Raw genomic sequence first — 22,267 nt, 5'->3', positions numbered from 1 at the left:
GGTTTGGGGGATGGGGGAGGGGCGGGGGAGGGGTTTGGGGGATGGGGGAGGGGCTGGGGTGGTGTTTGGGGGTGGGGGAGGGGTTTAGGGGATCCTGTGCCGGGGGGGGGGTGTGTTTGGGGGGGGTCGAGCGCAGGGTGGGGGTTGGGGGGAGGGGTTTGGAGGGTGGGGGATGGGAGGGTCGAACCCCCGAACCCCCCTTAATTCCCCCCCCGACCCCCTCCCCAGCCCCGATGCCGCCCCGGGGGCTGCTGGTCCCCGCCCGGTTCCTGGCCCTGACGGCGCATCTGGTGCTGCTGGTGCTGCTGGGCGGGGACACGGTGAGGGGCGGGGCCAGCGGGGGAGGGGGCGTGGCCAGAGCGGGGGGCGTGGCCGGGGCAAAGGGCGGGAGCGGGGAGAAGGGGCCGGGGGCGTGGCCAAAGCGAGGGGCGTGGCCACGGCGAGGGGGCGGGGATGGGGAGAAGGGGCGTGGCCTCGGCGAGGGGCGGGGGGGACACGGGAACACGTGGCGGGGGGGTGGCGGGGGGGGGGGGTGGGGGTGGTGGGGGAGGCGGAGGCGGGGACGCGTGTGTCCGCATGCCCCGCACACGCGTCATCACGCCTGTGCTCATGACGTCACATGGCTCCACGCGTGTCCAGCCACGTGTCCACACGACTCCCCACCCCCCCGAGGACAGGCCACCCACACTGGGGTGTGCCCGGGGGGGGGGGGGGGGTGTCCGTGTCCGTGTCCCCCCCCCCGCACACCCATGTGTCCCCCCCCGTGGCCCCCCCCCCCCCGAGGACTCCCCCCGTCCGGGCCTCGCTGCCCCCCGACTTTTCGGCGGAGGAATACGCCCGTGCCCAGCGGTGGTGAGGCCCCCCCCACATGTGCCCCCCCCACATCATCCCCCCCCCCCGGCTTCTCGGTGGCCCCCACACCCCCCCCGTGTCCCTCCGCCTCCTGTCCCCCCCCAAGGGTGACTCTGTGCCCCCCCAGTGTGCCCCCCCACGTCCCCTCCTGCCCCCGTGGGGCGCCGCCCCCCCCGACCCACTCGTGTCCCCACTGGGAGGCTCCCCGTGTCCATCCCCCCCCCTCCGACCCCCCCGTGTCCCCGCAGGCTGTGGGGGGCCCTGGGGGGGGGCCCTGGGGCTGCTGGGGGTCGAGTTCGTCGGGTTCTTCTCGGGGGTCTCCATGTTCCGACCCGGGCAGAGCCTCTTCTGTATCCTGGGGGGGGCCCAAAACCCGGGGGGCGACACCCTAAAAATGGGGGGGCCCTAAAACTGGGGGGGGGGCCTAAAACTGGAGGGGGGGAGGGGCCTGAAATGGGGGACCCCAAACCAAACCGTGGGGGGAGGCCCTGAAACGGGGGGGGGGACCCCGAAATGGGGGGGACACACAGGAAACACGGGGGGTGACCCTGAAACATGGGGGGGCCCCGAAATATGGGTGTGGGGGGGCAAAACATAAGGGGGGACAGGGGCCGACATGGGAGGGGGGCCAAAAACCGGGGGGAACCCCAAAAGGTGTGGGGGGGTCCGAAATGAGGGGGGGATCCCTGAAATGGGGGGCGAGACACCCCAAAACCGGGCGGGCTGCCATCAGGGAGGTTCCTCCCCCCCTCCAAAGGTCGCGGGGGGGGCCCTGCCAGGCCCGGGGGGGGGCGGGTTTCGCCCAATTCCGCCCTGTGGGGGGGTGCCCGGGGGAGGAGGGGGCCGCCCCCCCCCCATTTTTTGGGGTGATTTTCCCTGACGTGGGGGCAGCGCTGGGGGCCCACGTGGCGGCTGCCCTGGGCCTGGCCCTGGCCCTGCTGGAGGACTGGGACGGCGGCTCCTTCTGGCTCCTCTTCGGCCTCTGCAGGTGGGTCGGGGGGGGGCGGGGGGGGCTTTTTTGGGGTGTTCCCCCCCTTACACCCGACTGACACCCCCCATTTCCCCCCCCCCGCAGCGTCCCCCCCGCTGTCACCGAGGCGCTGCTGCTGGTCTCCATTCTGGGGTGCAGGAGAAGAGCCCTCTGAGCCCCGGGGTGGGGGGGCGTCGGTGTCCGTCCCCCCCCCGCAACCCCCCCGGGGGTCCCCAATATGCGCTGACCCCTTCCCCCCCCCGCGTGCCCCCTCACCCCCCCGCAACTTCCACCTCCGTGTTGAGAAATTAAAGGGTTTAGCGCGGGAAAGCGCCAGCGCGCCACGGCTTTGGCGCGGAAAAAGGGGGCGGTGGCCCCGCCCTCATGCAAATGAGAGCCGCGGGGCAGGCTGGGAGCGAGCGGGAGCCGGGAAGGAGGGGATTTTTGGGGATCGGGAGGGGGATGAGGGAAGGGAATGGCGGGAGACGGCGGGGGGCGTCAGGGGAGTGCGGGGGGCGGGCGGAGGGAGGGGGGGTTGGTGGGGGTCGCTGTTGGGTAGGGGGTGGTGGCGGGTTTCCCGCCCCGGCGGGGTGGGGAGGTTGGTTATCGTCAGTGCGGTACATCCTGATCTGCCCCGCTTTGCGGTCAGCATGTGATGAGTGTGGCGTGATGACGTATGATTGCGTGCCGTTTCGAGGGGCGGTGGTGGGAGATGGGCAACAGCCCGGCGTCCCTTCGGAGTCTCTGAGTGCGCGTGCGCGGGGCCGGTAGGATGGTGGGTGGTGGCGGGGAGCCGCGGAACGGCCGCGTGTGCGGGGGCCCTGCGGGTGCGAGTGACACCCCTTGCGCCCCGTACGTGCCCCACCCCATGGACATCTGCTCTGCCGCATAGGCCTTCCCCCCGCCCCACAGAGACCCCTTCAGCCCCATACATCACCGACCCCGTGGACATCTGCTCTGCCCCATAGGTCCCCCCCTGCCCCACACGCCCCCCCTTGTGCTCTCCACTCTCCGCACTGGGACCCCACTCCCCCGCTCTCCGGTTTCTCCCGTTTCTCCCAGTTTCCCAGTTGGCAGCTCCCAGCCCCGTCACGCCGGTGCCCATCGGCACCACTCGCGTGTCCCCCCCAGGGACCCTCCGGTGCAATTCTGTGGTTCTCTTGGGGCGGAAGAAGCTGTTTCTGCAGCGGCCCCCCGGCCAGGCAGGAGCGTGTCTCCCCTCCCCGCCGTTGGCGGGGGCTGGGTGATGGTCTCCGAAGGAGACGGAGGAGAGGGAAGGGTGTGGGTGAGGGCATGGGAAAGGGTCCACGGGAAGGAGGGGGACGTGGGGTTTTGGCGACGTGGGCTCTAGGGACATCGATTTTTATGGATACGGGGTATTGGGGGACATGGGGTTTTGGGGGACGTGGGTCTCTGGGGACTCCTCCAATGGTTGGGGCTCTCTCCGGAATCCAGACGCCATTTGTCCTTCCTCTCGTGGCGTGTCGACACCAAGAGGCTTTTCCCTGGGGAACGCTGGCTCCAAGGTGCCATCCCCGAGCCAGAGGTGGCGGATGGGCAGCGCCGGGGACAGGCGCGGGGCCACCACAGCCCAGGGAGAAGAGCTGCCTCGGGGACTAGCGGGAGAGACCCACCAAGTGCCGGCCCTTCCTGCCCCCCCCCCCCAAAAGGAGGAATTTCCCCCAAATTGGGAATGGGGGGGAATTCCCGGGAGAGGAATGGGATGGGGAATTCCCGGGAGAGGTTGTGAGCTCAGGCGCCAGCACCGCGCGGAGCCGAGGGGCGAGTTCCAGCCCGGCTCCCACGGAGCTCTCTCCCAAGGGGGGGCCCGTGACGAGCCCGCGCCGGCGTTTCCGTCCTGTGCCCCCCATCTCTCCCCCGGCCCCCCTCCTCTCCCGAGACGCTCTGGCCCAGTTGGCCACTGTCAGCCCCCCCGGGGGCTCCTCGGAGCGGGCCTTTTTGGGGGCGGTTCCGACCGCAGCCGGCGCCAAACCCCGCTCCCGGACATCGCAGGAGCCCCCCGGCGGGGACGGAGCTGGGTCACGAATCCCTGGGGGATTCTCCGGGTTCCCGAGGCTCCTCCCCGACCCGCGATGCCCCAGAGAAGGGGGTGGGCTGGGGGGGGGGCGGTTGGGGAAGGCAGGGTGGCCCGGCGTGGGGCTCCGAAATGGCCGGGGAACCCCCCGGAGGGCTGAGTCCGTGGGGCAGGCGCCCAGAGGTCCAGGCCGTCCCTCCATGCTCCTCTCCTGCCCCACACCACGGGGAGAGGGGCCACGGAGGGGGGGCCACGCGCAGGCAGATGCGGAGCGAAGCTTTGCTGAAGGAGTTTATTGATGGCGAGAGGGCAACGGTCCGGGGCTCCCGGGGGTCGGGGGGGGCCATCCAGGGATGACCATCTCCTCGTGCCGCTGGGGGGGGACGGGACGAGGGCGTCACCGCCGGTTCCAGTCCTGGAAGACAGAGCCCGGCGTGAGACCCCCCCGGCGTGCGCCGGGCCAGGAGAGCGGCCGCGTCCCCCCCGTCTCCCTGCAGAGCCCTGGGGACGGAGAAGGGACCCGGAGCCCCCCACGCACCCAGGGCAGGACCTGGCTCTCCTGAGCCCCACGAGGCACCCCCAGCCCCTCGCCCGGCGTGGCCTTACCCGGGGACGCCCCGAAACCTCCCCGAGCCCCGCCCGGCCCCCCGCGGGCATCCTGGGGGGCACCAGAGCCCCCCGCCCGGCCGCGGCGGGGCCCCGGGCAGTCCGTGCAACGCCCCTCGGGCGCGGGGACCGGCAGGGCAGCGGCTGCGTCCCGCTGGCCTGGGGACACGCGTCGCCGCCGTCCCCTCTGCGTCCCGCTCCCGCGGCCCCGGCGGTCCCGGCCCCGAGGGCTCGGGGACCCCCTGGGGCCCAGGACCCTCCGTGGGGCTGGAGCGGCCGGGACGTCGCTCACCTAGGCCTCGGCCGCCTCAGCCATGCGTCTCTGGCGCGCCAGCTCCAGCAGCTTCTCAGCCCCGGGGGCCTGGGGAGACGGGGGGGTCAGGGAGGCGCTGGGAAAGCCCTGGGGGGGCTGGGGGCGAGTGGGCTCCCAGTGCGGGCACTGGGGGGAGTGGGGTCCCAGTGGAGATACTGGTGGGAGGGGGTGGGGTCCCAGTGCAGGCACGGGGGAGGGAGCGGGATCCCAGTGGAGATAACTGGGAGGGATTGGGGTCCCGGTGCAGGTACCGGGGGGCAAGTGAGATCCCAGTGCAGATACTGGTGGGAGGGGGTGGGGTCCCAGTGCAGACACTGGAGTGTCGAGTGGGGTCCCAGTGCAGGTACTGGGGAGGGAGCGGGATCCCAGTGGAGATACTGGTGGGAGGGGGTGGGGTCCCAGTGGAGATACTGGGGGGGGAGTGGGGTCCCAGTGGAGATACTGGAGTGTCGAGTGGGCTCCCAGTGCAGGTACTGGGGCGCACTGGGATGCTCTGGAGCGCGGTGGCCATGGGAGGGAGGGTCTGGGGGCAGCAGAGCTGGCTGTACCTACCGCAGCCCTCTTCACTCGCCCGAAGCCGATTCCCCCCTGCGGAGAGACCGTGGGGTCGCCCGGGTCACTGGGATGTCCCCAGCCCCGGCGAGCAACGGGGGGACCGAGCGGCCCCCCCAGTTCCGCAGACTGGGCGCCCTCCCAGCCCACCCGCCGCTTACCCCGATGCAGTAACCTCCGCTCGCTTCGAAGGCCTGGGGAGAAAGAGCGCAGCGGGCGCTGGAGGGGACCGTGGCGGGGCCAGGGGGGACGACACAGGCTCCCCCCGGCCCCAAGGCTTCCCAGGAAAAGGCCTTCTGCTGCCCCCCAGCACCGTCCCCCCCCAGGTTTCACCTCACGCGAGGACCAGGGGTGAGGACGGAGACGAAGGAACCGCGGGGAGTTCGGGAGCCCCAGAGAGGACGGGGCGGGGGGTGGTGGGGACGCAGCGATGGGGTGCGGGGGCGGTCGGCGGGACCCCCGAGGGCCGGGGACTCTGGAGGGCCGGGGGGGCGTGGGACGGACGGGAGAAGGAAGGAGCCCAAGCGGAGGGGCCATGGGGGCTCCGAGGCGGTGGCTGGGGGGGGCAGAGGGGGAGGAGAGCAGAGGAGCTCGACGAGGGGACGGCGCGGGGGGGACGGCGGGGTCGGGCAGGGGCTGCGGGGACACCGCTGCCGGGGAGAGGGGGGAAGGCGAAGGGCTGAGGGGGACGAGGGGAAGAAAGACCTCGGCAGCGACGGAGAGGTGGGACACGGAGCGCGTCCCCGGGGGGAGACGGCAGCGGGGCCCAAAAGGACGGGACTCGGGGGTGCCGGGGGGGGATGGGACGGATGTGGGGGGCGCCGAGACGAGAGGCCGAGCCAAGGGCTTTCGTGTCCCCCGCTGCGGCGGAGCCAGCGTCCCCCAGCCCGGCCCCGGCCCGCGGCCCTGGGGACCCACCTGGGCATCCTCCGGGGTGCAGAGCAGGACGGCGAAGAGCAGGGCCAGGCTGAGCACCGCCACCTTCATCTTCCTCTGCCGTGCGGAGAGTCCCGGCTGTAGCTGGGGAAGGCGAAGGGGCAGATTTATCCCCCCCGGGACTCCTGCTCCTCCCTCCTCGCCCCGAGAGCCCCCGGGGCAAAGCTGGCCTTGGCAGAGACGCCGGCCCTGGCCACCAGCCCAGCCCCGGCACGGAGTCACCTCCGTCCCGGCACCGGTCCAGCGTGGGCACAGGGCAGCTGGGCAGGGAAGGGCCCTGGCACTGGGGGCGGCCGGAGGGGGCGGCCGGAGCCTCCTGACAGCTGGACGCCCGACAGCCGTGACCCACTGCTCCATCATGAGACCGGCCTCCAACAGCCCCCAAAGCCAGAACCCCCCCAGCTCCCCGTGTCCCTCACCCCCAGACCCCCAGCTCCCCACGTCCCTCACCCCCAGACCCCCATCTCCCCGTGTCCCTCACCCCAGACCCCCATCTCCCCACGTCCCTCACCCCCAGACCCCCATCTCCCCATACCCCTCACCCCCAGACCAGCCTTTCCCTCCAGGGCCCCCCAGGGGTGACAGCACCCTCCAACCAGGGCTCTCAGGGCAGAAATACCTCTGCCTCCTCCCCAGCCCCTTGGGTAAAGGGGGGGCTGGGACCGACCCCTCTTCTTCGGCGCCGGGGACCCCGGGAGGAGGGAACGTGGGAGGGGGGAGGACGGCCGGGGGCAGGGGCCACGGGGCCGGCAGGAGACCGGGGCCTTCGGGCACTGGGGGACACTGGTGGGTGCTGGGCGTGGGGAGGGGAGGGCTCGGCGTGGGGGACGTGCCGGGGGGCGGCCGTGCCCGGCTCCAGCCCCCCCCGTTCCCCAGGCTCCGCGGGACCCAAACCGGTGCCGTTCCCAGCCAGGGCCCCCCCCGGGCAGAGGGGACTGGCCCCTGCCCTGGCCCTCGCCCCGCCACCGCCTGGGGACACCCCGTCCCCCCTCATCCCCGGGGTCCCCCGGGCAGAGCCGGCCCCGAGAGCGGGTCCCAGCGCCCCGGCCCCGGTGCGGCGCTGGCTCCGCTCCCCGCTGGGGCTCGGCCACCGCTCGCCAAAGGCCCTCGTCCCCTCCGGTGTCCTCGGCCTCTGCTGGCCCCGGACGCGGCCGTTCAGAGGGACGCGACGAAGCCTCGGCTCATCCCCGGGCAGCCCCTCGGCGCTGATGGCGGGCACGGAGCCCCCCCGGCGAGAGGAGGGACGTCTGTCCCGCGGCACCTCTGACACCTGCCTGCGCCCCGCGGCACACAGGGCCCTCCAGCCCCCCCGGGGCTTCCCCAGAGCCCGCTCGGGGGCAGAACGGCGGGGGCGACGGCAGCCGGGGCGCCCTCCAGCCCCGCCAGCGGGCAGAGCCCCCGCAGGAGGGCGGTGCTGGGGGGAGCGGGGAGCAGCGGGTGCTGGGGCGCCCCAGCGCCGCGGTCCCTCCTTCCCCGGGGACAGGCCGGCGCCCAGAGGCGGGGGATCTCCCTTTCCCCCTTCCTTCCCCCCGGCTCCTGCCCCAGCCACGACCGTCAGCGGGAGGTGTCCTGAGGCGCACCCCGGCCTTGGGGGGGGGCTGCCCGCACCCGAGCGCTGTCTGGGGCGGGGACCGAGGGGTTTTGTCCCCTTGCGAATATGGCCGTGGGTCACTTCTCCTACCCCGTGAAGAGCGCACAGCCCAGGAGCCCTCGGGGCTCTCCTGCGCGGCGGCGCCTGCGCCCCAGGATCTCCCCTGGAGCGGGGACGCTCGCTTGAGGTTCTGCTCCTCCGGGCCAGCAGGTTCCTCGCCGCAAGAGGCTCTCGGCGCCGTGCTGACCCCTGAAGTCTTGGCTAAGTGACGTAAGGGTTGATGGCGCGGCTATAATCCCTTAGACGTGAACCCTTGGCCAAGCCTGGGGCTCGGATTGGATCCAGCAGCACCTCGACTCCTCTCGGAGAAGGAGTTCGGAAAGCCGGGGGGTCCTTCCCAGCCCCGGGACCCAATGGGAGGGTCTCCCTCGCGGCTCGCCTGGCCCTGGCCCCCGCGCGGTAAATAACCGGGTGCCCCTTGCCATCGAATCCCGTAAAACACTGTCGCCTTCACTGCCGGCTTTGGTAAATGGTGTTTGCTGTTCATCACTATTTCACTGCTGCTCTCCTACGAGTGAAGCTCATCCCTCCGCCGGGGACGGGGCGGTGCCGGGGGAGCAGCCGGACAGCCGGGGGGGCTGCTCTCCTTGGGGGAGCCCGGGGGTCCGAGCAGCCGGGGTGATGGAGCTGCCTCCCCAGGGGCGCCGCGTCCTCTTCCCTCTCCCCCGCCTGCCCCGCGCTGGCCCTGGCTCTCCAGCCTGGTTTCCTTCACCCCCAGCCCGACCACCGCCACCCCGGGGGCCCTGGGCAGCCCCCTCGGGGCGCTGTGGGGCAGGGACGGCGTGGGGCTGGTCGCAAGCGGTGTGGGGCTCCGCTCCCAGCAGGGAGAGCCGCCGGGGGAAGCCGCACAAGCCGAGCCAGACCTTTTCCAGCAAGCCGGCGCCAACGGAGCTGCTCTCTGCCGTCGTGACGCTCCCGCAATCGGCCCCGGCTGCTCTCTTCAAGGGCGCAAGTGCCCCGAAGGGCAGAGGGAACGGCCGGGACCTCTCCCAGCGGGGACGGCTTCAGGGCGGACGTGGGCATTTTTGGCTCGAGGAGCTCAGGCACCCCGGGTTTTCCCCCCTGCAGACGCACACAGCTCTCAGGGGAGACAAAGAGCGGCACAGAGAGCGACTGATTGGCTTCTGCATAACGTGAGCCACCGCTGGGAGGACATGGGACCAGCAAGGTCTCCATCGGGAGGCGCAGCACGGATCGACGGGTCTCTCTGGGTGGCAGAAGGAACCGCCCGTAACGACCAGCAACTCCACCGGCCGCGCCGAGCAACGGCGGCACCGAACGCCTTGGACTCGCCGCCTGCGCTGAGTTCCCGGGACGTCGGCGTTATCCCGGCAAACCCGCGGGTGCTCCGTAAGGCCGGCGCGTTCCTCTGTAAGCTCGTCCTCTGTTCCCTGCCACAGGAATTCCAGCCACCGCGCTGCGCTGCCCAAGGGCCGTTCGCCCCCTAACCCACCCAGCGGCCCACGGCTGAAAGTAAAACAGCGCTCGAATGGAGTCCGTGGCCCCTGGGGTCGGGGGGGTGGTTTGTGTTTGTAGGAGACGCGGGGTGGGAGTCAAAGGCCGGTGGGAAAAATCTGGACGGGGCTTTGGAAGTCGGCTGGGAGGTTTGCCCGAGTTTCAGCGAAACTGAGGTGTCGCTGGTCGCGTCCCCATGACGGGACAGGCTCCTGTCCCGGCTCGGAAGAAACCCTGTCTGGGGTCATCTGCCCGAGAAGAGGGAAACGAGGGTGCGCTGAGAAGTCAGACACGAGAACCGTCAACGGCTCAGGGCCCTCGTTGACATTAGATGGCATTTCCGAGGGTTAGGGATAAGGTCGTCTCTTCACGAGACACTAACTCTAAATAAGGGATCTCTTGTGGCTCGGTCGTGAAAAGATTGAAGGCGCCTGACTGGAATATTTGCTTTGGAAATGCCCAAAGAGCAGGCAGCCACCTGGCAGATTCTCATTTTGACGGCTTCTGCTTTCTGCGTTATCTGTTGGACAGACAAGTCACCCGGCGCGGAATCATGCACCGCATTTAAACACGCTGGGGTGTTTTTTGCATTCCGGGCCTGTTTTGAAAAGAATCGACGAATCGTAGGCGCTGCCACCATTGAGGAATATGGGATTAGGAGCAGCCGATGAGAGAAACGCAAACCAGCGGGCGGCACTGGATGCCCCTTGACATTCACGGTGGTGTTCGGGGAAGTCCCCTCTGCTGGCTCAGTGGTGGCGACGACGACGCGCTCGGGTGGTTGCGATCGTGAGCCGCGCATTGAAAAAGGTAAATGTCAGCAGTTGGCCGGTTTGACCAAGGGCTGGACAAGAGCCTCCTCAAGGTCGCTCTGAAGGGTGACTGATCCTACCTGTGCTGTCCCCCCGCCGCCTCCTCAGGGGGAGTGCAAGGCCTGTGGCTTCGACAGTTCGTGTCCCAGACAAAACCCCACTGACGCTTCCGAGCGCCCCAAAGTGCCAACACAAACCGGCTTTTAACAAACCCAACAAAAAGGGGCGCAGGGCACAGATCTGGAGGTGACTCCCGTTGAGCGCGAAGAAGTGTCCCGTCAAGGAAAGGTCTTGCCAATCCCCAAATGAGTGGACCACCGTTGAGGGCAGCACCCAGAGGGAACCTCCCATGGGGCCAAGAGCACGTCTGTTCCTTTCTCTCTTTTTCCTACAGTTCCTTCTGGGAGGCAGGGGGAGTTTTACCACATTTATTTTCCAAATAAATTTTTATCAGGGTTGCTCTCCTCAGGCTCTGACCCGCAGTGAGGCGTCCCGCCGTTTTACAGAGGGAAAGGGGAGGGAAAGTGCATGTACCGCTTCTTCTTTGGTGGGAACACTTGGTTTGGTGCTCATCGTGCACACTCGGATGGCGCTGGAGCCTGAGCCACAACCCCAGCTCTCCCCTCCGCTGGTTGGAGATGGATCTTCCCCGGGGATGGAGGCGGGAGCGAGTCTGTCTGGGGTCAACACCTGGCACATCGACCCCATGGGAGTGTGAAGCTCTGGTGGACTCCGGTGCAATGTTTGCCTTTCTCCAGTCACTGGGGACTTCACCCGACTGCCATGGCTTTTCAAATATCATGGAGAGTGGCTTGGCAACTCCACCAGCCAGTTCCCTCAGGACTCTGGGAGGCATCTTGTCAGCCCCCATAGACTTCTGCATGCTCAGGTTCCTCAGGTGGTCACAAACCTCATCTTTTGCCACAGCTGGGGGGACTTTTTTCCTCCAGTCCCTGCCTTGAAGTTAATCCACTCAAAAGGTGTGGGAAGCGAGGTTGCCAGGGAAGATTGAGGCAAAACTGTTGTTGAGTACCTCAGCCTTCTCCTCGTCCATTCTTACCAGTTTGCCAGTCTTGCTCATCAGGAGGGGTACACTTTCTTTGAGCTTCTTTTTCTGGCTGACGTATCTATAGAAGCCCTTCTTATTATTTTTTGCCTCCCTTGCCAAGTTCATCTTGAGCTGCACCTTGGCCTTCCTGACCCCATCCCTACACACCTGGGCAACATCCCCATGCTCTTCCCAGGATACCTCTCCCTGCTTCCACTGCCTGTGCATTTCCTTCTTGCCCTTTAGTTTGACCAGCAGGTCTCTACTCAGCCATCACATTGCTCAAGGCTTTATCCACGGGGATTATCTCCACCCCAGCCATCCCCAATGCACTGAATCTCCCCTTCCATGTCATTCCTGGTCGCATCTCTGTCTCATTCCCTGTCCATTGCAGACCAACCATCTGCAATATAAATGTGGGCACCAGATGAACTCCTCCTGGGGCCTTTGACAAGCACTTAGACCTCAAAGAGCAGAGAGGTGCCTCTAGGAGGTCCTCCTCTTCCCGAGATAAGCTTCCTCAACTGGTGTCTTTAGGACGCCTGAGTGGTAAATGGAGAAACACGGTCATCCCCTGAGAGCTTCTTAACATTTCAGTTAGTGGTTAGGCAGTGATCGGTGGTGGGTAGGGATGCCAGAGAGGGCAGAGGAAACTCCGAGACAAACAAGTCTTATGAGGAGTGTCTGAGGGATCTGGGATTGTTTAGTCCGGAGAAAAGGAGGCTGAGGGAGACCTTATCGCTCTCTACAGCCACCTGAAAGGAGGTTGTAGAGAGGTGGGGGTGGGTCTCTTCTCCCAAGTAACAGGCAATAAGAGAAGGGGAAGCAGCCTCAGGTTGCACCAGGGGAGGTTTAGACTGGATATTAGGAAAAAAGTTTACTCTGAAAGGGTTAGTAAGCATTGGACGAGGCTGCCCAGGGAAGTGCAACCATCCCTGGAGGTATGCAAAAGACGGGTAGACGCAGTGCTTAGAGATATGCTTTAGTGATGGTTTTTGTCAGAGTTAGGTTGGTGGTTGGACTCGATGATCTGAAAGGTCTCTTCCAACTTAGGCAATGCTATGATTCTATGCACCCCAGAATGCAGGTTGCCCTCTTGGCTGCCAGGGCACTCTCCTGACTCACATTAACCCAGCTGCCAACCAGCGCCCCCAGATCCCTTTCTGTGGGGCTGCTTTCCAGCCACTCCTCTTCCAGCCTATACTTGTGGCCACCATTATTTCATCCCAGGTGTAGAATGCAGCGGTTGTTCTTGTTAAACATGCTGAGAGTTGCCTTCTCTGGGTCACAGACACAGGTGCTAAACTGAACAGGGCCCAGGAGCCAGCATCCCTGTGCTGCCCCACAATGCCCCAGTATGTCCCAGTACGTACCCTCAGTAAGTCCATGCTGACTGCATTTGAAGACAATTTTTTCTTTTTGGTGCCCAGAAATATCACCCAAGAGGACTCTAACTGGTGGCACGCTCCTCACCAATGTGAGCTTGTACAGCCAGTGAGTTGTTCCCCGAGTTGCATTTTTGGCCTCGTTCAAAGCTGGGTGCAACACTTGCTTGTCCTCTCTCACAAGAGACCTCTGCCAACCCAATGACTTTTCAAAAGGGATATTCCAAAGAAATGTCAATCTTGTTCTGTAACTTCATTACCACTATTTTGCCTGTAATCCTACGTACATAATTTCTCTAATCTTTCATACATTTTCACCTGTCCAAATACAATGACCACTTCTAAAGTCATCTTTCCAGGTGCAGACTGTCTAGACAGGGGCCTTTTCTATTATACTCCCGTTTTCTCCTTCCCTTACTCTTTCTTCATTCAGGTTCCTGTCACCCATCCAGCTGCTGCTTTGAGCTTCACATGGTTAAAAGTTTCCCCGTCTTTCAGTAGTCTAATTATCTCCTGTAGCCAACTCTTTAACTGTGTTTATATCAACCTTTCTGTACCTACCTATCTAAAGCATGTCTCATAAGATTACCCCTTGCAGAAAAGCAACCTCATTAGAGGCAGCATGGACTTAGCATCTGGCCGCAGAGGGTGTTTTATTGTTTATCAAACATGATCCGACATGATCAGGCTTTACTTTTCTTTGCTTGCAAAGAGGAGAAACCCTTCTGTGCCTGGGCGCAGCCAGGTCTCTAAGGAGCTCAGGTGGGAGCTGGTGCAATGGAGCTGTAACATCCAGCTGCAGAGACCAGTGGAGAAGTTTGATGGAAGGACACCGATGTAAATCCCAACTGGGCAATGACAGAGATGGTGGGGTTGGGGTGGGGGCGGTGAGGAGTAGCGTTGTCCATACAGTGTCAGACCTCAAGGGACTGCTTTTCCTAGCCATCCAGACCTCCTGAGGAGACCCTCTGGATCAATATCAGTTGCAGAAGATTTCTATCACCTCTTCTCTAGACTGAAAAGTAAAGTAAAACAAAACTGCCATAGCCAAGGGGACAAAGACCTTGGTGCTGTTGGGCTTTGTAGCCTTGCCAGAGCCCTGGGCCACCTCCACTGCAGGCTGTCCATCACTGCCCCATGCCTGCGCCTCTTTCCCTGCAGGCCGCAGACACCCATCGTGCTTTCCCACATCGCTCTCACCCCGGCATTTCTATACCTGTGCTGATGTCTCTCCACTCTCACCGGCTGTTCCTTGAAACACAAAGCCATGGGCTAATACAGACTCCCTCTGGGTGACCTCTTGCACCACAGTGCAACCATTTGACTGAGATTTCTTTTTCCTCACATGCAGTCCGACCCTTCCAAGCTGCGCTTTGTTGAGGTTTCCTTCTCTTCCCACTACCAAGAAAAGCTCCATGATCTCTGAAGCCACCCTTCAAGCAGGTGCAGGCTACTGCTAGAGAGCCCTGGGCCTCCACTTCAAAAGGTACAGAAGCCCAGCTCCCTCAGCTTCTCCACACAGGCCCCAAGCCCCATCCTGGCCAGTGTCCTTTGGAGCTTCTCCAGTTCCTCCTCCTTCCTTCAGAACAGAGAGCCCCACACACAGACACACTAGGCCAGATGTGGCCACACCAGTGCTGCGTCAAGGGGGATGATAATCACAGAATCTTCATGGTTGGAAGGGACCTTTAAGATCATCGAGTCCAACCATACACATATGAAAAAAAGCCCTACAATCTCCACACTAGCGCATGCCCTGAAGTGCCACATCTAGATGTTTCTTAAACACCTCTAGGGATGGTGACTCAACCACCTCCCTGGGCAGGCTGTTCCAGTGCCTGACCACTCTTGCAGTAAAGTCATTCTTCCTGATATCTAACCTAAACCTCCCCTGCCGCAAGTTCAGGCCATTTCCTCTGGTCCTGTCATTATTCCCCTGGGAGAAGAGGCCAACCCCCACCTCTCTCCACCCTCCTTTCAGGGAGTTGTAGAGGGCAATGAGGTCTCCCCTCAGCCTCCTCTTCTCCAAGCTAAACATGCCCAGCTCCCGCAGCCTCTCCTCATATGCCCTGGTCTCCAGACCCCTCACCAGCCTGGTCGCTCTCCTCTGGACACGCTCCAGCACCTCAATGTCCCTCTTGTCCAGAGGGGCCCAGAACTGAACACAGCACTCGAGGTGGGGCCTCACCAGTGCTGAGTACAGAGGCACCATCACTTCCCTGCTCCTGCTGGCCACGCTATTCCTGATAGAAGCCAGAATGCTGTTGGCCCTCTTGGCCACCTGGGCACACTGCTGGCTCATGTTAAGCTGGCCGTCCACCAGCACCCCCAGGTCCTTTTCTGCCGGGCAGCTTTCCAGCCACTCTGCCCCAAGCCTGTAGCCTTGCTGTGGGTTGTTGTGACCGAAATGCAGGACCTGGCACTTGGCCTTATTAAACCTCATACAGTTGGCCTTGGCCCATCGATCCAGCCTGCCCAGGTCCCTCTGGAGAGCCTTCCTACCCTCAAGCAGATCAACACCCCCACCCAGTCTGGTGTCATCTGCAAACTTACTGAGGGTGCACTCAATCCCCTCATCCACATAATTGATAAAGACATTAAACAAAGCCGGCCCCAAAACTGAGCCCTGAGGGACACCACTGGTGACCGGCCGCCAAGAGGATTTCACCCCATTAATCCCAACTCTCTGGGCACGGCCAGCCAGCCCGTTTTTAACCCAGCAAAGAGTACACTCGTCTATGCCATGGATCGCCAGCTTCTCCAGGAGAATGCTGGGGGGGACGGTGTCAAAGGCCTTGCCAAAGTCCAGATAGACCTGCCCTCCAGGCAACCCCAGGGCTTCTCCAGCCCTCTCAGGAGCATGAGCTGGGCCAAGCGGTCCCCACCAAGAGCCCCAGGGCCTCCCCCGGGCTTTGTAGGGCCCCACGGAAGGCCCAGTGGGGCCTTCTGCTGCTGAGCAGAGCGGCAGTTCCTCCCCCAGGCACGCTCGGGGCGCCGGGAGGGGTGGAGAGTGGCCCCACCAGTGGTGGCAGCCCCACAAGAAGGCCAGAGGCACTGGAAGCAGAGCAACTGGCAGCACAGGCAAACCCAGAGGTAAACCCCTCTGGGCTGCTCAAGTATGGCAAGATATTGCTGACCCGCTGGGGAAACTAGTGGTGAAAGTACATCACGTAGGTGCCCACACACCCATGAGTCGAGCCACCGAAGAACATCGAAATAATCAGCAAACCCACCTAGAACTGGAAAAAGAGACCTTGAAAGCTCAGCGTGAGGACGTGTTTTCTTGCCTGTAATCTCACAGGGGCAGCGAATGTGTCACACGCACAGCGGGCAGCGTCTTCACTAGAGCAAGAAGCGACCACTGACACCCACCTCCAGTGACACTGCCAGAGCTCTGCCGCGCAAAACACACAACAGAAACGTGCCCCGTGCATTCGACAGCAACAGTTAACGTGTGCTTAGGGAAGCACGAGAGCGGTCAGACAGGGCGCGCGCATCGCGTTGTGCCCACGGATCAGGCCTACCTGTCCCAATCCTTTCATGTGATTCGTAGCACTTGAGAATTTCCTCATAATCGCCTAAAGCCATTCTGAGAGCAACGGGGACCTGGCAACTCTTCTCAGCCCCTGCGAGGAGAAACTGCAGCCGGCCTTTGGGCTTCTCCACGCTGAGCAGACTCTGGAACGGAAAACGCATTTACTGCAGCCCAGCGCGGGCCGGGGCGGGGGGCGACCTGCGCTGATGACCAAGCGCTACACCCCCAGCGGGAAATTCACCAGACGGGGCAGCCCGAGCGCCCGCAGGCCCCGGGCACAGGCGGCTACCGTCTAACGGGGGCTCCTGGCTAACGCTTGCCAGCGAGAGCGGGCGACTGCGCTGCCGAAGAGGCAAGCACGCCCTACCCGGCGGTATCCTCCGCGGGGCAACGAACGAGACCCAAGGAGACGCCGCCGCGGCCGCCTCCTTTCGCGGGCCCGCCCGCGCGGCCCGGCGAAAGGCGCCCAGCCCCCCCAGAGTCCTGCCGCCAGCAGACCCGCCGGGAGCCGCTAACGGGCTGCGGGGCAGCGGGGCCCGGAGGCTACACTCACCGGCTCGGCAGCCGCCTCCCGGGGCGGCCGCTGCCGTTCAAATCTCTTGCCGCGGCGCCCGCTTCCGGGTAGGACGCCCGAGAGGCCAATCACCGCGCGGCGCTGGGCCGGAACAGGCGGAGACGCGCGGTGCATGACGGGAGGAAGGTCGAGGAGGAGCTGGGCGTGCGGGCGTCGCCATGGCGGGAGGGTCTCCGCTGCCCAGGCACCCGGTCCCGACAGGTGACGGGGAACAGCGCCCGCTCCCCCCGGGAATGCTGCCGCTCCCTACAGCCGGTGGGGGCTGGCGTGGGAGCCGCGCCGCCGGGCCTGCCGCCGCGCACAAGATGGCGCCCGGCCTACCGCCCCGGGGAGACTACGGCTCCCAGAACGCTCCGCGGGCCCGCCGTTCCCTGAGGGGAGGCCCTTCCCGCCGCCAGGCCCGGCCCCGCCCGCTCCGCTCACGGCACCGCCCGGCGCCGGCCCCGAGCAGAAAGACGGGGGTTGCGCTGTTAGGTCCGGGCGGGGGCTGACGGTCTGCCTTGGCTGCGGGCGGCCATTCCCCTGCCAGGCCTTTGACCTCCCTGCGTACAGGCGTGTCGGCCTAAAGCCACGAGCAGAACAGGAAGAAGCAAAAAATGAAAAGACGACGGGTGGAACATCTTACTTCTGTAAAATGTTTGTCCTTTGGAATCCTCCCGGACACATTGCATCTTTCCTGAAGAAAGACCTACATTTCTAAGAGAAAGTTTCAGTTCTCTCCTGAATAACAAAGGCGAAGAAGGCTGTTTCGGGGACAGAGAGAATGGGGCCGTTCTTTTAGGGCGAGGCAAATGGTATCTCTTCTCGATGGGGCAGAGCCAGCGCTACCCATGCCAGAGCACTCAGTGCGACACCTTTTCCCTCCCTCTCTCCCTCAGCTACTTGGCCGTGGGGCTGGCGGGAGGCTTGGGATGAACCAGCCCATCAGCCGCGGCGGGGGATGGCACGGCCTCCCGCCCATCAGGCTGTGGGGAGCCACCAGCTCTCTGCAGGGAGTAGTCCAAGGCTTTAGCCCAGCGTCAGCACAGCAGCTCTGGCCATTCTGGCCACCGGCGAGCTCTGGTTGCCGGCAGAGCTCACGGTCCCTGCAGTCAGGGCGCTCAGTGTGACGCTTTTTCCCTCCCTCAGCTACTTGGGAGCCCCTTCTTCCCGTCTGAGATGAACGACTTTGTCCTTGCCATCTTGAAAAACATGGCAGACCCAAGGGTCTCTGACGCCCTGCTGGTTGGCAGGGTGCTGGCGCTGGTCTTGAGAGGCTCGTGCTCGGAGCTATACGGGGTAGGCAGTGTGCAGCCGGGTTGCCCTGTGCGCGTGCCCTGCGGGAGCCGTTCCCCCCGCCCCGAGGCCAGGGCTTGCAGCACCTGACGGGCGTCCCTTGAGGCCAGCAAAGGGCAGCAGGAGGGCAGCAGCTCTTGGTGTCAGCAGGGGCCATAGCTGTGCTCCAGCCCGCTGTCTCCAGTAGGTCAACGACCTCGTGGAGGTCATCAATAGGCACCTGGTCTGCGTCAGCAGGATGCTGCTCCAGGACATCCTGACGTTCACCCTTCCCTGGCTGGCCGACATCGACAGTTATGAGGTGGTCACTGGCCTGCTGAGGGTTTCCCGGCCCTGTGACAAGTACGTGGCCCGTCAGCCTCAGGGGCAGCTCAGGACCTCCGGGGCCTGCCCAGGCAGAAGGGGTGGTGGCCGAGGTGGCCCTGCTGACAGTGTGCTCTGGCTCTGCAGCACTGCCAGGGCCATGTGGAACACGCTGTCCTGTGAGCCCAGCCTCCTGGCCGACCTGCTGAGGATGCTGCTGAGGCTGCTGCTGGACGGTCTCCAGCCCCTCTGGCCCTCTCCATCCACCCCCAAACCCGTCCTTCCTGGGGCGCCTGGCCCAGGGCCCTCGGGCCGCAGCCAGGCAGGGCAGCGCGTGCCGCTCGGCCCCGCAGCGCGCAGGCATGCCGCCTGCCCCGGCCCTGCTGCCCTCGGCAGCCCCACTCCCTGGCCGCTGCCCCCGGCCGGCTCAGCAGCGGGGAAGCTGATAAAACTGAGAAGATGATTGAGAAAAAGGAGACACTGTTTGAGAAACTGTCTAGGATGGAAGAAACATCCCGCTTTTCCCCTGCATGGACCCATGTCGCAGCCATTAGGAGAAGATGCCCTCCTACGAGACCGACTTGGAAGGAAAAGAAGACACTACGAGACACCTTGTGGTTTTACCTCGGTGCCTATGGAGAGGACCTGAGTAAGTGGGATGAAGGACCTACCTTGGCCCTACAGGCACTAGTTGCAGGGTAAAACAGATAGAAGAAAGAATTCTTCCAGGAGGGTGGCTGCTCCAGTGCCCAGGGAGCAGTTCTCTGGTCCGGGTCGGAACTCATCTGCTAACTGTAGATGTTGTCCTCAACATTAGAGGTGCCCTGCCTCCAGCCAGGAGGGGGAGAGGGATAACCGAGTTTATTGGGCTGTGTGGATTCGATGTCCTCGTGTATTAGAGCCACAAAAGCATAACGACATGGTGGACAGCGGTGCACAGTGTACCCTATTGCCATTGACTCATAAAGGGACAAAATCTGTTGCTGATTCTGGTGTGACAGGTCTCAAGAACTGACTGTACTTCGGCCAAAGTGAGCCGAACTGGGAATAAATGGCGGAAGCGCTCCATTGTGAGTGGCCCAGACACTCCGCGCATCCTTGGCGTAGACTTGCTCAAGAGAGGGTATTTCAAAGACCCGAAAGCGTATCGGTGGGCTGTTGGTATAGCAGCTGGAGGGACTGAGGACATTACACAGCTGTCTGCCTTACCCGGTCTTTCAGCTGACCCTTCTGTGGTGGGACTGCTGAAGGTTACAGAACAGCAGGTGCCAATGGCTGCTGCCAGGGTGATACCGTCGCTGGTGATACAGTAGCCTTGAACAGCACAAAAGGCTGGGGTGGAAAGCCCCTCAGGCCTTACTGATACCCAGTTGAAAAGAACATCTGGTTCCTCCTTACTGGAATAATGTAGCTAAGTTTGAAACGCTTTGTAAGCGGATGGGTTAGACATCTGCTGGGCTTAGTTGGATACAAGGAAGTCTTGAGATGTTGTATCCTTGAGGAGAGTAGATGGGAAGAGATGCCAGAACAAGCTAGTTTGGTGAGAGCAGGAGTTGCAAACCAAGCCAAAAGACAAACGGAGTGTGCGCGAAGACCAAGTTCAACCAGCGGGCACGGTGAGGAAGACTATTGACGACCACGAAGACCACCACCAATGGACACGTATGCGCACGCGTCAAGGACATTTACATATTAATGAGTTCTAGGTGATAATATGAGTATGTTAGTCATGAGGAGGAGGGGACCCAGGCGTCCAGGGAGTGACTCCTCCCCCCCTCCAGGGGAAACTGAGGCACACACAAGCCGTGGGGGTGGGGTGAGGGGGTGTGTCCTGGAGGGGCCCAGGCGCGCCCTTATCCTCCCTCAATCCACACTCCCCTCCCCGGCTGGGGGGGTGCCCGGATGCCTGAGTCCCCTGAAGGGGTGAGGGAGGGGTGGGGGGCGGCGCAGAGCAGCAGAGCGAGCACAGCAAGAGGGGGGGGTCCCCACATTTGGAGGGGGGCATAGATGGGGGGTCCTACTGGGGGAGTCCCATAGATTTGGGGGTTGCTATGGGGGGTGAGGGACAAGTTTGTGGGTCCTGAAATTTGGGGGGTGCAAAATTGGGGGCACCCATAGATTGGGGGGGTGTCCCATAGATTGAGGGGGTCCCATAGATTGGGGTGGCCCTACTTGGGGGGCACCCCAGAGTTTTGGGCGGGTTAAGGGTCCTGTAGGAGTTGGTGGGATGTTTTGGGGGCGTCCCATTACCTTGCGGGGGGGAGGGGACGACTGCTCCAGAGGTCCCCCCGGACCCCTCCCCCCACTGGCAGCAGCTGCCTCTGCAGCGTGTATGGGGGGGTGACACCCCGATTTTGGGGTGGGGTGGGGGTGTGGATTGAGGGAGGAGGGGGAGAAAGAGGTGGGAAGAAACACACACACCTCCCCCAGGGATCCCAGGAGTCTGGGGAACCCCACTGCCTCCCCAAAAAGGGACCCGCGTGTCGGGGCGAGCACCCCCCAAAGCCAAGCAATACAGAGAGAACCCAGGCGTCTGGGTGTCCCCAAAAAGGGGCCCCGGCGCCTGAGTACCACCTGGGTGCCAAACAGCACCCACTCCCCGCCCGCCCCTGAACTGATCCCCATCCAGCACCCACCCCTGGCCTTGTTCGTGCCTCAGTTTCCCTGGTGGAAGGCAACGGGTTGCGGGGAGAGGGAGGGAGAAGGAGATGGCTGGGGGTTACTGGGTGGCACTGGGAGCCACTGGGGGGGGCTGGAGCGCACCCACCATGGCTCAGCACAGGCACTGCCTCCAGCGGAGCTTCTGATGCTGCTGACCCCCGAATTTGGGCTCGTCCCGGCAGAAGTGGCACCGGCCGGGCGCAGGCAGCCTCGCAGGCCCCGCACTGCCGGCTGCCCCAGCCCCGCGCCCTCCACTGGGGGCAGAAAGCGGGGTCTCCCAAACACACACCGCCGATCCCACCGACTCCTCCCCGCCGCGCCCCGCTCCCTGCGCGGTGGCGCTTTAGCACAGGAGTGGCCATTGGGAGCGTTCCGGGAGTGGTGGCAGCATTAGGGGCATTTCAGGAGCCGGGCACCAAGGGCCAATTTGTGGCGCGCGCAGCCATTGGCTTCACTTGTGGGAGAGAAGTGGGGAAATATTTATTAACATAAACCAGCGATTTAACAAAGTCAGCGGTGAATGTGGCAGCGCTTTACGAGACAGGCCGCGGAGGTGATCCGAGGGCGGGAGCCCCTCTGCTGTGGGGACAGGCTGAGAGAGCTGGGGGGGTTCAGCCTGGAGAAGAGAAGGCCCCGGGGAGACCTTAGAGCCCCTTCCAGTCCCTGAAGGGGCTCCAGGAGAGCTGGAGGAGCTGTTTGCGAGGGCACAGAGCCACAGCACGAGGGGCAATGGCTTTAAACTAGAGCAGGGCAGGTTTAGATCAGACATTAGGAAGAAGCTCTTTACACTGAGGGTGGTGAGACACCGGCCCAGGTTGCCCAGAGAGAGGGTGGAGGCCCCATCCCTGGAGACATCCAAGGCCAGGCTGGATGAGGCTCTGAGCAACCTGATCTAGTTGAAGACGTCCCTGCTCACTGCCGGGGGTTGGACGAGATGGCCTTTAAGGGTCCCTTCCAATCCAACACATTCCATGACTCTGTGACGCGCTGGAAGGGCACACTTGGTTATTTACTGCACAGGGGCCAGGGTCAGACCAGCCGTCAGGGAGACCTTCCCGTTGGGTCCCGGGGCTCAGAAAGGACCCCCCGGGCTTTCTGAACCCCTCCTCAGGGAGGAGTCGAGTACCATTGACCAGACGCTCAGTCCCTGGGTGTAACAGTTCCCCTCTTTGAGACTTCCAAAGGTCACTCTTTGGGGGTCTCACCTAAATCAGATGGTTATAATATTTTCAACTTTCAGGATTACAGAGACGAGCTGAAGCAAAGAAATAAACTCAACAGCAGATGGTCCTGTAGAGCAGGTA

The 22,267-nt window shown here is 63.8% G+C and overlaps 1 protein-coding gene across 1 annotated transcript in view; it reads right to left on the bottom strand.

Annotated features, from left to right (window-relative positions):
• The window catches only part of LOC128901161 (sperm-associated antigen 4 protein-like), a 147,199-nt gene extending 130,152 nt beyond the window's left edge, over positions 1-17,047 (bottom strand). Inside the window, exons 1-2 of the mRNA XM_054182999.1 lie at positions 16,704-17,047; positions 16,140-16,293 (exon numbers count right to left, since the gene is read on the bottom strand). Coding sequence (XP_054038974.1) covers positions 16,140-16,293; positions 16,704-16,838 — 289 coding nt within the window. The 5' untranslated portion in view covers positions 16,839-17,047. The remainder of the gene's footprint in view (positions 1-16,139; positions 16,294-16,703) is intronic.
• Between the last annotated feature and the right edge of the window lie 5,220 nt (positions 17,048-22,267).

The sequence above is a fragment of the Rissa tridactyla genome, chromosome 23 (assembly GCF_028500815.1).
Source record: "Rissa tridactyla isolate bRisTri1 chromosome 23, bRisTri1.patW.cur.20221130, whole genome shotgun sequence".
Lineage (NCBI taxonomy): Eukaryota > Metazoa > Chordata > Aves > Charadriiformes > Laridae > Rissa > Rissa tridactyla.
This window is presented reverse-complemented; position numbering and strand designations above follow the sequence as displayed.